At 48.1% G+C, this 15,273-nt stretch overlaps 1 protein-coding gene across 5 annotated transcripts in view; it reads right to left on the bottom strand.

Annotated features, from left to right (window-relative positions):
* magi3a (membrane associated guanylate kinase, WW and PDZ domain containing 3a) overlaps positions 1-15,273 on the bottom strand; it is a 91,290-nt gene that overhangs the window by 44,987 nt on the left and 31,030 nt on the right. For all 5 annotated transcript variants that reach the window (XM_068007719.1, XM_068007721.1, XM_068007720.1 and 2 more), the window contains exons 2-3: positions 3,423-3,539; positions 1,243-1,362 (exon numbers count right to left, since the gene is read on the bottom strand). In XM_068007719.1, coding sequence (XP_067863820.1) covers positions 1,243-1,362; positions 3,423-3,539 — 237 coding nt within the window. The remainder of the gene's footprint in view (positions 1-1,242; positions 1,363-3,422; positions 3,540-15,273) is intronic.

Here is a 15,273-nt window from a genome sequence, read left to right as displayed (position 1 = left end):
CAGGCTTGGGAGGAACAGGAGACTTTGGGCCGAGGGTTCCCAAAGCTCTCCACCAGTGGGGGTTTTCCTCACCTCATGTCTGGGTCTGTTGGAGACTAATTGATAGAGATCGATTAATATGATCAGTCAACAACTCCACTGTCTTTGCGTCATGCGACTACCAGGATGGTAAAAGGCGAACTAGATGGACCCTGGTCTTTTTTTGTCCAGCAATTCCTACATTCCTGACTACATTCTCCCACCAGCAGGAGGGCTGCAATGAATTCCTAGAAGTTCCAAGTTAGAACACAGAAGGCAGCCATTCGGCCCAACCAATCGGTGTCTTGGAATTCTAATTTTAGTTCATTAATACCAGGATCTGTTGTTGAGTTAAGACATGGGCGGGGTGGGAGAGAGGAAATTATCCAGCTTATCTGCACAGCAAAAGATGAAACCATCTTACTAACAGGGGGTGCAGTCTCCATCTCACGCCCGAAGGAGGCAACTTGGCTAAAGGGTGGTTGCTGTGGAATTGGCCAGTTTCAGGCAGACTTAACAGTCTGGCGGAAATGAATCGCCATGCCAGATACTTGCAGCTTTGTTTTTGAGTGAACACTAAATGTGAATTCCTTAGAATTCACTGCGGGAGGGAGGAGCAATCGCCTATCGTTACTAAGATATTGCTGCCATGTATAGGGGGCACTGCACCACGTATCCTAACTCGCACCATGTCCCATTCTCCCATCACCCCTGTGCTCACTGACCCACATGGGCTCTCGGTCCAGCAACTCCTCGATTTTAAAATTCTCATCCTTGTTTTCAAATCTTTCCATGGCCCTCGCCCCCCCCCCCCCCCCCATCTCTGTAACCTCCTCCAACCCTACAACCCTCAGATCTCTGCGCTCCTCCAATTCTGGCCTCTTGCGCATCCCCTATTTTCATGGCTCCACCATTGGCGGCCGTGCCTTCAGCTGCCTCGGCCCTAAGCTCTGGAATTCCCTCCCTAAACCCCTCTCTCCTCCTTTAAAGGCGCTCCTTAAAACCTATTTCTTTGACCAAGCTTTTGGTCACCTGTCCTAATATGTGGCGTTAAATTTTGTTTGAAAATCAGTCCTGTGAAGTGCCTTGGGACGTTTTACTACATTAAAAGGCGCTATATAAATGCAAGTTGTTGTTGATGACAGCACAATGTTTTTGGATGAGCTGTTTTGGGACAAGCTGGGGCAGATCTGACTGAAGTGGGAGAAGGATTTGGTAACTCACCGTCAAAGGTTCCGCTCTCCAGGAGTGCTCCGCTCTCCTCTAGTGTTTTGAACTCTTCGAGAGAAATGAAGTTATAATCAACCCCTGGAACTTCACCTTCCCGGGGTGGCCTCGTAGTGCCTGAAACAAAACCAAAAAAATAAATAAATCAACGCAATAAAAGGGATCGGACTCAGTACAAACAACACCTCTGTCCCTTCTCAAACAGCGAGAGTTCCGTCTATCCGCAGAAAAGTGAATCGGTTACGAGGAGGTGTAGACTCAAGATGATCACTAATAGAGTGAAAGGGAAAATGTTTTCACAGAGGGTCGATAAGAGCATAGCAGAGTCCATAACGTCATTTAAAATGGAATTGGATAAATATTTGAAAAGGAAGGCCATAAAGAAAGACAGACTTGCATTTCTACAGCACCTTTCACAACCTCAGGACGTCCCAAAGCACTTTACAGCCAATTAAGTACTTTTGAAGTGTAGTCCCTGTTGTAATGTAGGAAACGCAGCAGCCAATTTGCGAACAGCAAGGTCCCAAAAACAGCAATGTGATAATGACCAGATAATCTGTTTTAGTGATGTTGGTTGAGGGATAAATATTGGCCAGGACACTGGGGAGAACTCCCCTTCTCTTCTTCGAAATAGTGATGTGGGATCTTTTATATCCACCCGAGGGGGCAGACGGGTCCAATGGGGCCTCGGTTTAACGTCTCATCCAAAAGACTGCACCTCCAAAACTCCCTTAGAACTGCACTGGGAGTGTCGGCCTGGATTTTGTGCTCAAGTCCCCGGAGTGGGACTTGAACTCATAACCTTCTGACTCAGAGGCAAGAGTGCTGCCCACTGAGCCAAGGCTGACATAGGATAAGGGGAAAGGACAAGGAAATGGGATTGGAGTGAAGCTGCTCTAGTTAAAGAGCTAGCACTGGGACGATCATGATTGGCCAAATGGCCTCCTTCCTGTGCTGTGAAACAATTGTTAAGTGCTTGTTTTCAGGGCTCAATCTGATCATTTACATTGCTCATTTCCCTCCAGCGGGGATCAGGGGCTTGACCCACTATCGCCAAATCAGGGAGAAATTTAAATCACCCATCTGTGAACATGTCGCCAGAGTAATTTGTTAGAAGGAACAAATCTATTGCCTGCCCCCACCCCACTCACTCCTCCTTTCCTGGAAGTGCTAACTGCCAGGAAGGAAGGCTCCACAGGCAGAGTGCCACGAGCAGCTCAGGAAAGGTCCGACTGTTTCTGTGTGAACCTGAACAGCAACTGACCTTGGGCCACTTGACCAAGGGAAACAACAGCTGAGCACAATCCTATCCCATTGTGAACCAAAGTGTGTACACACACACACACACACACAGTGATCAGGAGCAGGAACCCTAGCCAATTTTTCATCTGCCTAACCCAGCAGCGCCATGGCTTCAGGTAAGCCCCTCCCACCATCTTGCCACAGCCGAGATCCGCTAACACAGCACAGACTGGGCATGGAACTTTCCTGGTCTCTTAAGGCTCTGTGCCACACTAGGTAATGCTGTCATCCACTAAGACACAGTGCCAGCTGTGGCTCAGTGGATAGCATTTTCGCCTCTGAGTCAGATGGTCGTGGGTTCAAGTCCCACTTCAGACATAATCCAGGCTAACACTCCCAGTGCAAACTTGAGGGAGTGCTGCACTCTCAGAGGTGCCGTCATACAGATGAGACATTAAACTGTGGTCCCGTCTGCCCTCTCACGTGGACGTGAAAGATCCCCCAACACTATTTGAAGAGCAGGGGAGTTCTACCCTGTGTTCTGGACAATATTTATCCCTCAACCAACATCCCTCACTTAAAACAGATTATCTGATCATCAGTGCTGTTTGTGGGACCTTGCTGTACACAAATTAGCTGCCAATTTTCCTACATTACAAGAGTGACTACACTTCACAAAGTACTTAATTTGCTGTAAAGCGCTTTGGGACATCCTGAGGTTGTGAAAGGCAGTGTATAAATGCAAGTCTTTCTTTCTTTAAGATATTATGGGTATCAATTACTGGTTTAAAAAACACAGTTCTTTTCTCTTCCAGCTAAGTCTCAACGAACATTTAACTGTGGACTTGGCCGTGTGCTTGTGACGTTAACCAGACTGCGAGCGACAGACCCACACACATCCCCACCCACATTGCTGCATCACAGGCCGCACTTACATGGAATGGTTCTCAGATACAGGTTATCCCGGATGACCTGCTGGAGCTGGTGGTCCACCGATCCCTTCTGGAACTGCAGACTGAGGTAGTGTCTTAGCTCCTTGTTTATTATTCTGCCTGCAAAAAAGCAATCAATGGTTTAATTTTTTTTTACAACCTCATCCATCAGCAGAACGGGTGAAAAGGAGAATCAGCAGGCATAGAAAGGAGGGCTTGACGTGAAGACACCAATCGTTTGCCTCAGCACAGAATCATCCAGCTCCGGGTTAATTAATTTATCTCTCCTCTGTATAAATTATTCCGTTTAGAACATTAAAGCAGTTTTAAAAAGCAATAAATACTTCCACTGTATTTAACAAGAGTCAAACTCAGCTCTGCTGGGCTGTAACACAGCAATAAAATTGGCGTTATGGGATTCGACTATACAGAGGGCATACCAGGCTTCCACTGGAGCTGTAATAACACGTTCAGCTACACACATTAACTCCCTGAACAAACTGCACACTTAAACAAAAATCATTAGCTATGGGGAGGTGGGTGGCAAAACGGCACCTTTTATATGGCATCATCGCACTCCAGCCTGGGATAGCGCCCCACTGCCCGCCCCCCCCCCCCCCAGGACAGCGCCCCACCTCTCCCCCCACACCCAAGACATCGCCTGTCTCTCTTCCCTCTCCTCCCCCCCTGCCCCCACCCCCCACCACAAGGGACAGTGTCCGTGAAACTTGCCCACTTTAACTGTTCTTCAGCCCAAGCATTGGTGGCCGTGCCTCCAGCTGCCTGGTCCTGCTCGCTGGAATTCCCTCCATCTCCCTTCAAGACCCTTAAAATCCACCTCTTTGACCAAGTGTCTGGTAACCCCTGCTAATGTCTCCTGTGACTCAGCGTTCACTGTAACTCCTGCCTCTGAAGCAGCACAGGACATTTCTCTGATAAAGGCAATATGCAAATGCAGCTTATTTAATGGAACTTCTTTCCTTTTCCCACTCAGTACTCCCTGATATTGTGTACCATGCGCTGCTGACTCAACAGAGCGGCTAACCCGTTTCCTGCTCTGCACCAATGCTGCTAGGAGCTGTGAGGGCAGAGGTCTAGGGACAGATCTCACATAGCAAGCACCAGACCCAACTAAGGATCATGCAGGTTTTGGAAAATTCATTCTCAGGATGTGGGCGTCACTGGCGAGGCCGGCATTTATTGCCCATCCCTAATTGCCCCTTGAGAAGGTGGTGGTGAGCCGCCTTCTTGAACCGCTGCAGTCCGTGTGGTGAAGGTTCTCCCACAGTGCTGTTAGGAAGGGAGTTCCAGGATTTTGACCCATCGACGATGAAGGAACGGCGATATATTTCCAAGTCGGGATGGTGTGTGACTTGGAGGGGAACGTGCAGGTGGTGTTGTTCCCATGCACCTGCTGCCCCTGTCCTTCTAGGTGGTAGAGGGCCCGGGTTGGGAAGGTGCTGATGTGCAACAGAATCACCAGAGCTCTTTCCTCCTTGCTCACACACAGTAGTGAACAGGACCGTCATCTTCACGTATGGGATGACAATGGCTGGCAACGGTGCAGACACCTTCTAGGGCTGTGCCTCGATCAAAGATCATTAAAGGGTTCGATACAGTAAACAGAGAGAAACTAATTCCTCTGGTGCGGGAGGCCACAAGGGGGGCATAACCTCAAAATTAGAGCTCGGCCATTCAGGGGTGATGCCAGGAAGCACTTCTTCACACAAAGGGTAATGGAAATCTGGAACTCTCTCCCCCAAGGCAGGTAGATGGAGTTAAGATACAGGTCAGCCACGATCTAATTGAATAACGGAGGGGCTGAATGGCCTCCTCCTGCTCCTACGTTCCCATGACCTGCACGGTCTCAGAAAACTGAGGTCATCCTCCTAGGGCCGCACACGTCCAACGCGAAGCAGCCTCCTCTCCTCACAGGACACTGTGTAACCAGAGAACACTGATTTAAGATAATTGGCTGAAGAGCCAGAAGGGAGGGGAGAATTTTATTTTTACGCAGCGAGTTGTTATGACCTGGAATGCGCTGCCTGAAAGGGCGGTGGAAGCAGATTCAATAATAACTTTCAAAAGGGAATTGGATAAATACTTGGAAGGGGGAAATTTTGCAGGGCTATGGGGAGAGGTCAGGACTAATAGGATAGCTCTTTGAAAGAGCTGTGAAGGCAGCGACTCGAATGGCCTCCTTCTGTGCTGTAAGATTCTATAAAATGCGACTGTCCCTCCCTGGCTGACAGCTATGATGGGCAGTGTGGCAGAGTGCACACCCCTTGCTGTCTCTGCAAGGCACAGCGCACATCATGAATTCAGCACTGTGCAGGAAATCAAACTTACAACCCCCGCCCTAGGGCGCTAGGCTTTGCTCAGCTGCATTGCCCCACTCCTCTGAAGCACTGCATGCCACAGCTCCAGTGGCCCCTCTCTGCCTCTGTTACAATGAGCCCCGCTGGGGATCGAGGAATTAAGGAACAATCGCACATTCGGAAATTGGAGTGCACGAGCAGTGAACTGAATTCAGTGGTAAAACTGATTAACAGGATGGCCCTCACAGCGACATCAGCACAACCCGAGAAACAAACATCTCCCCGTTGCTCTGGATTTGCCAACCCACCCCCCTTTTTAGGAGTCAATTTTCCCTCCAAATTGCAAACTATCAATGAGCTGGAAGGGGCAATTAACCCACTCCCCGGTCTGCAAAAACTGCTCCCAAAAATACAAGAAATAAACAGTAGGAGGTGCACGAAAGCAGGTCAGGTGGATTCCAGCCCCCACCATGCCCAAAAGCCGACCTTTAAATAGGACTCACCTCTTTGGGACAGAGCAGAGGGTGCGTTAAGCTAAAGTTTGACCGGGAGCTCCTGGGCCAAACAAACGCAAACCATCTGAAATTAATGTCTCAGCCTCTCTGAGCGGTCTCCCGCACCGAAAACGGCACCTCAGCCGCTCACAGAATTTTCTAATCTTCCCTCTGCAGGTCTCGGATCACACCGCACAGTGAGTAAACGTGCCGGGCTGGAGATTCCCAATGACTCGGCCATCAGCGAGTGTGGACCGTTCACGGCCAGGCAGCCTATCGTGCAATCTATCGTACGCTGCGGAGGCGCTTGCACAGTACTGACCATCAGCCGGAGAGAGCAAGCTGTACACACTGGAGAATGAATATTGGTGCCAGAATAGAATCAGCTTTCTCCAACCGCCACCCCCCACCCACACACAAAAAAAACTCCTTACAAGAACCCAGAGATGCACCGCCCCCTGACGTGGTCTCGTCCTCGGCACTGGGATTTTACAGCAGGACGCAGACGCACTCATCTGGGACCTGCTCGTCCAAATACATCTCTTCATGCACCGTCAGAACCATCACTAAATCTGGTGGGGCAAGATTTTTTTTTGGGGGGGGGGGGGGAAAAAAAGTCTCCCACTCAAAACACACCACAGAACCCCCCACCCCCGGGCTGTGGCCCGGTCACCGGCGAGAGGTTTTTTTTTGTTTCCCCCCAGCGCTACTGAATCACTTTTATTCTCTTTCCCCCGCCATTGAATAAATTGAATGAATGAATGTGTTTAAGATGCACCACACGCCCCGCGCTGTTTCTGGATTGTCACAACGTGATTCCGTCACAATCACTGTAACAAACAGCAATGGGGGAATCCCCGCCCCGCGTCACGTTCTATTTGGGGGCGGGGCGAGTAATTTCACGTCAGAGAATCAGACGGCACAGAAGTAGACCACTCGGCCCATCGTGCCCAGTGCCAGCTCTTTGGAAGAGCTATCCCACTGCCCCCTGCTCTTTCCCCCGCCCCCCTGGCCCTGCAAATTTCTCCTTTTCAAGTATACATTAAATTTCCTTTCCAAAATTTACTACTGAATCTGCTTCCACCGCCCTTTCAGGCAGGGCATTCCAGATCATATCTCTGTGTAATTCTTTTTAAAAACTATATCTTCCACACTCGAGGGAATACAGGCATAGTCCTCATAATTTAACCATTTTAGCCCCGGTATCCTTTGGGTGAATCTGCGCTGCACCCTCTCGAAGGCCAATATATCCTTCCTGAGGTGCAGTGCCCAGAACTGAACGCAGTATCTCCAGATGGGGTGTTTATACAACTGCAGCATAACTTCCACCCCTTTGTATTCCAGCCCCCTTGAGATAAAGGCCAACATTTCATTAGCCTTTTAAACTATTTCTTTGTACCCGTCCACTAGTTTTAAGTGATTTCTTTACATGGACTCCTAAATCTCTGCTCTTCTATAGTTCCTAGCTTCTCATCATTTAGAAATGGTTCCTCCCTCATGTTCCTTCCTCACCCGGAAGGAAAGCATGCAAGAGTACTTGGCCTGGGGTGGGGGTTGCCCATTGTGCTCGGGGAGGTCACAGCCAGTTACTCTCTGGCTCTGCTTAGGGCGCTGGTCCTGTACAGACTCAAAATGTTGCCGACAGACTGAGGCAGCTCCCGGGTCTGGTGAATGCTGAAGATTTCAAAGGGTTTGTTCTGTCGGTCAACCATGGAGATTCTGGACATTCCTCTCTGGCCTCCTGCAGATTTCCAGAGGTACTCCAGGGAAGCTCTCCTCAGAGCAAAAACCACAACACAAGGACTTAAAAGTTGGAGGGGGGGGAAATTAGCACTTTCTGGGAATAAATCTTAACTGAAGAAAGATGTGCAGGCAGAGAGAAGAGCAACTTTCAACCCAAGTGTTCCATCTTGTCCACATGTTTATATCATGTTTCAACTGAGAATCAGGAGCTGTGCATCCAAACCTGGACAGAGAGAATTGCTAAACATTTACAAATTGTTACCCACGGGGCTTTCGCTGGTCGCTAACAGCAGCCCACCAGGTTGCAGATTCTATGGCCCAACAATGAATGCTGACCGAGTGTCAGCAGCTTGTCCAAGTCTGGTCCTCCTGGCCATATTAGAGGCTTCTCAATCCTTCCTTCCATAACACAGAGATGAACTCTCTGAAATCGCTCCCAAAGTCACACTGTCCGCAGCATGCAGTCCATCCGCTCACACAGAGCCAACTCCTCATGGTAGCTCACGTGGCCATATGCAACCGCCCCACCCAGTCAGCGAACCCCAATACGCACCCCCCCACCCCAGTCCTTATAACACTAACAACGCCCCCCCCCCCCCAGTGGGCCCACTCAGACACTGCTGACTCCTTCCCCGCACAGTGGGCCAGGACACCGGGAAGAACTCCACAGCTCTTCTTCGAATAGTGCCACGGTATCTTTTATGTCCACCTGAGGGGACAGACGGGGCCTCGGTTCAACATCTCCTCCAAAAGATGGCACCTCCGACAGTTATGTTAGAACTGCTTGGTTACTTTGGAAATGATGGCGAGAGGCAGCCTTGCAAGTTACATGCTGGAGCAGAGGGGCAGTGTTGGATTTATGCCATCATCTGCAGTGTACAAACCGCCACAGGCAGGCAGTCCTGGGGTACTCATCCATCATATTTACTAGTGCACAATACGCAGCCACGTGCAGGTGAGTGTGTGCCCAGGGAACAGAGAGCGTGCCCAGGGAACAGTCACAGCTCCTGCATGATCACGGGGTCAGGGTCTGTTACTTGGAGGTGCTCAGTGTACATTTGTAAAAAAAAAATAACTAGGAATTATTTTTGTAAACAGAGAGGTCGCTGACTAGCGACACTCCTTTCAGTGACAAGCAGACAATGCGAGGAATGCATTTCATCACTGGGAACCGGTCAGTCTGGTAAATGATTACTAAAAGCTCGTGTGAACTACTCAATAAATCAGCTTACAGTGTGCAACATTCTTTAACCTTCAGCTCTGTACCACTACAGACAGAACTAGCCCCCTGCTCGGTGGAAATGCCCATTAAAACAGCACCAAGAGAATTCCAGGGATCATCAGGGCTAAATTACTGCTTTTTGCATTAAGTGGAGAAAACCCAGGACGTCTGCAATTGATGCACAACCAACAAAATTTATTTCATTACAGGGCCCAGAATTTACCAATCACTTTACGAACAGAACATGCTTTCTAGCTTTCAGTATGTTTATATAATAAAACTTTTGCAGGAGCTGTTTTCTAGAAGTTTCTTTGGCTGGATATTGTGTACTGGAATCCTCCACATATCACATTATTCTCAGAGTAAACTAGAAGTTAAGGCCACTTCCGTTCAATCTGTTGCACTAACACCATCACAGCCCAACAGGATTCAAAACACCAGTTTCACGGAACTGCAAAATTCAGATCAGATTGGTTGTATGGTGCTCAAAACGTTTGTCCTCATTTTCTCAGTAATATATCCATCAATAATCTCACGTACCCATTGACTTCCTGTCAACTCGTTCCATTATAATTTCCATTCACGTTTACACGGCTGCGCCTACTGACACCACTGTGGTACAAATGAAGGAAAAGCTTATTCTCACCACCAGGAAGTGGGAGGACAATACTCTGGATGTGCTTATAATGGAAACTGCCTTTGTGAACAGGTCACGCTGCCAGGAGAGTGTAATTAAACCGTGGCACACAAGGCAATTCTCCATTATAAAATGTAGTCATAGGAACTTAATGAAATATTAAAAAAATGTTTTTTTTTTAAAAAAAGAGACTGAACTGCATCTGCGCCCTCAGCCCAATTCCCTCACCCCCTAACCCCACTTCACCTGAAGAATATACTTGGTCGCTACTCCCTTTGGGCAATGCCACGGGTGATTGCCCAATTTAAAAAATCTTGTGTACACTTCTGGTTTTGTGACAACATTTTACATCGAGACTGCCTATGTAAACATTTGGAGGAATGCATGTAAACAGTTGCCTGTAACATTGTAGTTACAGGCTCTGGCCAGTAGGTGGCACCATGGAGCAAGTTTCTAAAGTCTCCCCATTATTGACAGACATCATCTTCCAGTTCCTAGCAGCATGAAGCAACCTATTCCTTCCACCGTTTTATATCCAGCAGATCACACTCTGGGTCATTGGTGTAACAAAGTCCTGTTTAACAGGGACAGATCATTGGCCTGATTCTCGACCCACCAGGAGAACTGGCTAGAAGAGACGTTGGAGAGGGGGTATGCACCACTCCACTCCCATCCAACGCAATTAACCCACTGGATAATTATCTCACCAGGACTGTCCGGAGAGGGGCTCGAACCCATAACTTCCTGACTCAGCGGTGGGAATTCTACCACCGAGTCAAGGATCACTCCACTGCCGTATATTATTCTCTCTATCACTCTCAACTGATTGTGGGAATGCAACAAGCAATTTACTAGTACATGTTAAAAATATTTTTAAAAAGCTCAGCTTCACGAAGTTGTTTCAAACAGTTACAGATATGAACTTGAACAGCGTGAGTGGGAGCGGAGGAGTGTCCGGGGTGGGGGGGGGGGGGAAGGTGGTGAGGCCGACAGTGCCAGCGAGGCACCGCTACTGCCCACAAGGTTAATGACCACTTCACAACGTTTGGGAGAGAATAGACAGCACGAGAGAGGGGAAAATCGTAACACATATCAACTCACCTTCTCGCTCTGTTAACCCTGCATGAGATGGACAGAGACCACCTTCGCCCTAGGGTGCTTGGACACAGGGTTTAACAGAACGGGGTTGGGATCTTATTAAAGAAAGAACTGCAGTCAAGCCGGAAGAACTAATTCAAACATACACACAATGTAAAAATACGAACCAGGCTTCAGAAACACTTGGCGGCAGCTTTAAATATACATAAATTATAGGTTTCTGCATTCACCACTACAAACATTTCATTTCCATGCATCAGTCATCTAGCTGTTCACAAACTAGATTTTATTCCTTGTACACCAGGGGAAAAAAAAAATCCAGGTTTTTTTGGTCTCTAAATGCAATCGTTGGCCCTTGGACTTCAACATCACGACAGAACAAAATACTGAACCAGGTACATCAACACAAGCAGCAAAGGAGACCCAGTGTCAGCCTTGGCTCAGTGGGGAGCACTCTCACCAGAGTCAGAAGGTTGCGGATTCAAGCCCAACTTGAACAAATAATCCAGGCTGACATTCCCAGCGCCAGTACTGAGGGAGTGCTGCACTGTTGGAGGTGCCGCCTTTTGGATGAGGCGTTAAATCGAGGCCCCGTCTGCCCTCTCAGGTGGGCGTAAAAGATCGCATGGCGCTACTTCGAAGAAGAGCAGGGGAGTTCTCCCCGGTGTCCTGGGCCAATATTTATCCTTCAACCAACATCACTAAAACAGATGAACAAAAGCAAAATACTGCATATGCTGGAAATCTGAAATAAAAACAGTAAATGCTGGAGACACTCAAAGTCAGGCAGCATCTGCCCAGTGTTCCAGTTCTGAAGAAAAGGTCATTGGCCTGAAACGTTAACTCTGTTTCTCTCTCCACAGATGCTGCCTGACTTGCTGAGTGTTTCCAGCATTTTCTGTTTATATTTCACTACAATAGCTGATCTGGTCATTTATCTCATTGCTGTTTGTGGGATCTTGCTGTGCGCAAACTGGCTGCCGTGTTTCCTGCATTACAATAGTGACTACAGTTCAAAAGTACTTAATTGGCTGTAAAGCACTTTGGGATGTCCTGAGGTCATGAAAAGCGCTGTATAAATGCAAGTCTTTTTTTAAAAAAACGATGTCCCATATATAAAAGCACAGTCTGATCTGTACAAGGCAAGAGAATGGTTAATATTCCAATTACTGAATACTTCACACATTTCAGAGTCAGAGAATTAAAAGCGTGAAGTGGATGGCCACATCGTAACTGCTTCCAGCGGCTGGGAGCAGCATCTGGGACTCGGGAGCTAAATGGAAACGTCTAAATGTACTGGAGCTGGGCAGCAGAGCGGAGACTCTCTCTCTCCCCGCCCCTTGCAAGATCAGCCGACTGGAACGGATTCAAACACTGCTTCCAGAAAAATCCTTGCTGTGTTCGAGGGACAGCGAGATTGCTTAGGCAACAGGGGATGGGTGTGTGAGAGAGCTCCTTCTCTTCCGGATGAGGCAAAATTTCCCCCACACCATCCCCAATGCTATCGCCTCACATACTGCAGGCTCCAGGTATAGTGACAGTAATTCAAGGCTTCAGTAGTAACAGTAGCAGCTGCTTCACATAAACTGGTCCAGAGACACCGTAACCACATTCGCATGTGGCAACAGCCTTAAACCAATTCAAAGTCTAATCCCAAACATTTTGCATCAATCGAGTCTGCCCTTGTTGCTTTGAACGTTCAAGTCTCGCTGGTCAAATTTCATCTCAAAAGGCGTCCTGCAGGAATTTATGAAGCAGTGAAGCTTTATAATTACACAGAGACTCTCTGCACCGCACTCTCACATAGGTGGAGATGTATGGGCTAGATGCACCATTACCCAGGGAACCCTCAAGACAGACCTCTCCATAAAACGTGCAAAACACTCGTTGCCACAGTGATGATGCAGTTTAAATTAACATCTGCAGTAACCATCTGCATGTCTTCACTCCAAACAGGCCCCAGCGTACAGGGCTGGTCAGAGAATCACAGAAGGCCACAGGTCAGGAAATGGGCAGGTTTAGAGGTCGGAAAATGGGAATTCTGCTAGAAAAAGAACTTGCATTTCTATCGCACCTTTCACGACCTCAGGATGGCCCAAAGCACTTTACAGCCAATGAAGTGTAGTCACTGTTGTAATGTAGGAACGCGGCAGCCAGTTTGCGCACAGCAAGATCCCACAATCAGCAATGTGATAATGACCAGGTCACCTGCTTTAAGTGATGTTGGTTGAGGGATAAATATTGGCCCAGGACACCGGGGAGAACGTCACTACTCTTCCTAGAATAGTTACCATGGGAACTTTTACATCCACCCGAGGGGGCAGACAGGGCATTAGTTTAACGTCTCATCCAAAAGATGGCCCCTCCGACAGTGCAGCACTCCCTCAGTACTGTACTGGGAGTGTCGGCCTGGATTTTGTGCTCAAGTCTCTGGAGTGGGGCTCGAGCCCACGACCTTCTGACTCGAGGCGAGAGTGCTACCCACTGAGCCACAGCTGACACTTAGCTTGGAAGCGAAGAAATACAGAATGATGCGCATCACTTACGATTCTGATGCAAAGACACACGCAAGCACAGGATAACACTCCTTCCAGACAGACGTGAAACATGGTTATGCATACAGAACAGAGCACATTTAATAACCGGTAACAGAGACACAAGTCAGCAACTGCAAGAGCACCTACCCTTCCGTAGCTCCAAAACATTTGAGGTTTTACCTTATCGACGCAACTGCCCCACTCTCAGGGGTGAAGAATCCAACACCACCTTCCCATAGTCCAATCCTTCATTCCAAAAACATTTCACAAATGTGAAGTTGGCAGTAACTGCTTACAGCAGCTGTGAGCAGCATATGGGAATCTGAGCAAATAGGCAATGTCAAATGTACTGGAGCTGGGCAGAAGAGCATAAACAACAAGGCTTTGAAATGATGCTGACATAGTTTTATTTAACTTCGAAATAAAAAGTCCAGAACAGTGGTGGTTGGTGGGGGGGAGGAGGGAGTGGGATGTACAATTATAAAATGAGTGCACGCTCCAACAAGCAACCGTTAGTATAGAATTACATAGAATTTACAGCACAGAAACAGGCCATTCGGCCCAAATGGTCTGTCCTAGTATTTATGCTCCACACGAGCCTCCTCCCACCCTTCATCTAACCCTATCAGCATAACTTTCTATCCCTTTCTCCCTCATGTACTTATCTAACTTCCCCTTAAGTGCATCTATGCTATTCACCTCAACCACTCCATGTGGTAGCAAGTTCCACATTGCACCCACTCTGGGAAAAGAAGTTTCTCCTGAATTCCCTATTGGATTTAAGAACATAAGAAATAGGAGCAGGAGTAGGCCAATCGGCCCTTCGAGCCTGCTCCGCCATTCAATAAGATCATGGCTGATCTGATCCTAACCTCAAATCTAAATTCATGTCCAATTTCCTGCCCGCTCCCCGTAACCCCTAATTCCCTTTACTTCTATGATTTTTCTCAGGTTGCCCACAGCAGTGACCAGGAGAATAATCTTTAATTACTGGAGACCCCAAGACAATCCAGGAGAGTTAGCAATCCTATCCAATCTCAGAGGTGCATCACGTTGGATTCAAAAGATACCAAGCCAGGGGCAGACAGAAAACAAGACACAAACACCTAAGCTTTCACTCTACTTTAACCAAGTCCCACCGCCAGACTGTTTTTTTGGGAGGGTGAGGTGTTATAACATTAGTTGCTGCCGTATTTAGTGTTATAGGCGAGACATTATTCATTCACAGAGACTGACAGCCTCCAGTGGATTCATTTCCTACAAGGAGTAAAACCCACCATTTTGCCCAAGTTGTGTGTCACGGAGGCTTTTGTTTACTGGGCAAGTGGAACATCGGGTGGTAATAATCCTACCAAAGGAAAGGCTTATAATCCATACAAATGCTGCGGCTACAAGAGCAGGTCAGAGGCTTGGTATTCTGCGACGAGTGACTCACCTCCTGACTCCCCAAAGCCTTTCCACCATCTACAAGGCACAAGTCAGGAGTGTGATGGAATACTCTCCACTTGCAGCTCCAACAACACTCAAGCTCGGCACCATCCAGGACAAAGCAGCCCGCTTGATTGGCACCCCATCCACCACCCTAAACATTCACTCCCTTCACCACCGGCGCAATGATGTAGCTTCCACAGCTTCCTGGGGCAGCAAATTCCACAGACCTACCACCCTCTGAGTGACCACTACCACCTAGAAGGACAAGAGCAGCAGGCACATGGGAACACCACCACCTGCACGTTCCCCTCCAAGTCACACATCACCCCAACTTGGAAATATATCGCCGTTCCTTCATCGTCGCTGGGTCAAAA

This window comes from Heptranchias perlo, chromosome 27 (assembly GCF_035084215.1).
Source record: "Heptranchias perlo isolate sHepPer1 chromosome 27, sHepPer1.hap1, whole genome shotgun sequence".
NCBI classification, from domain to species: Eukaryota; Metazoa; Chordata; class Chondrichthyes; order Hexanchiformes; family Hexanchidae; genus Heptranchias; species Heptranchias perlo.
The sequence above is the reverse complement of the archived record's forward strand: the minus strand, read 5'-3'. Positions and strand labels throughout refer to the sequence as shown.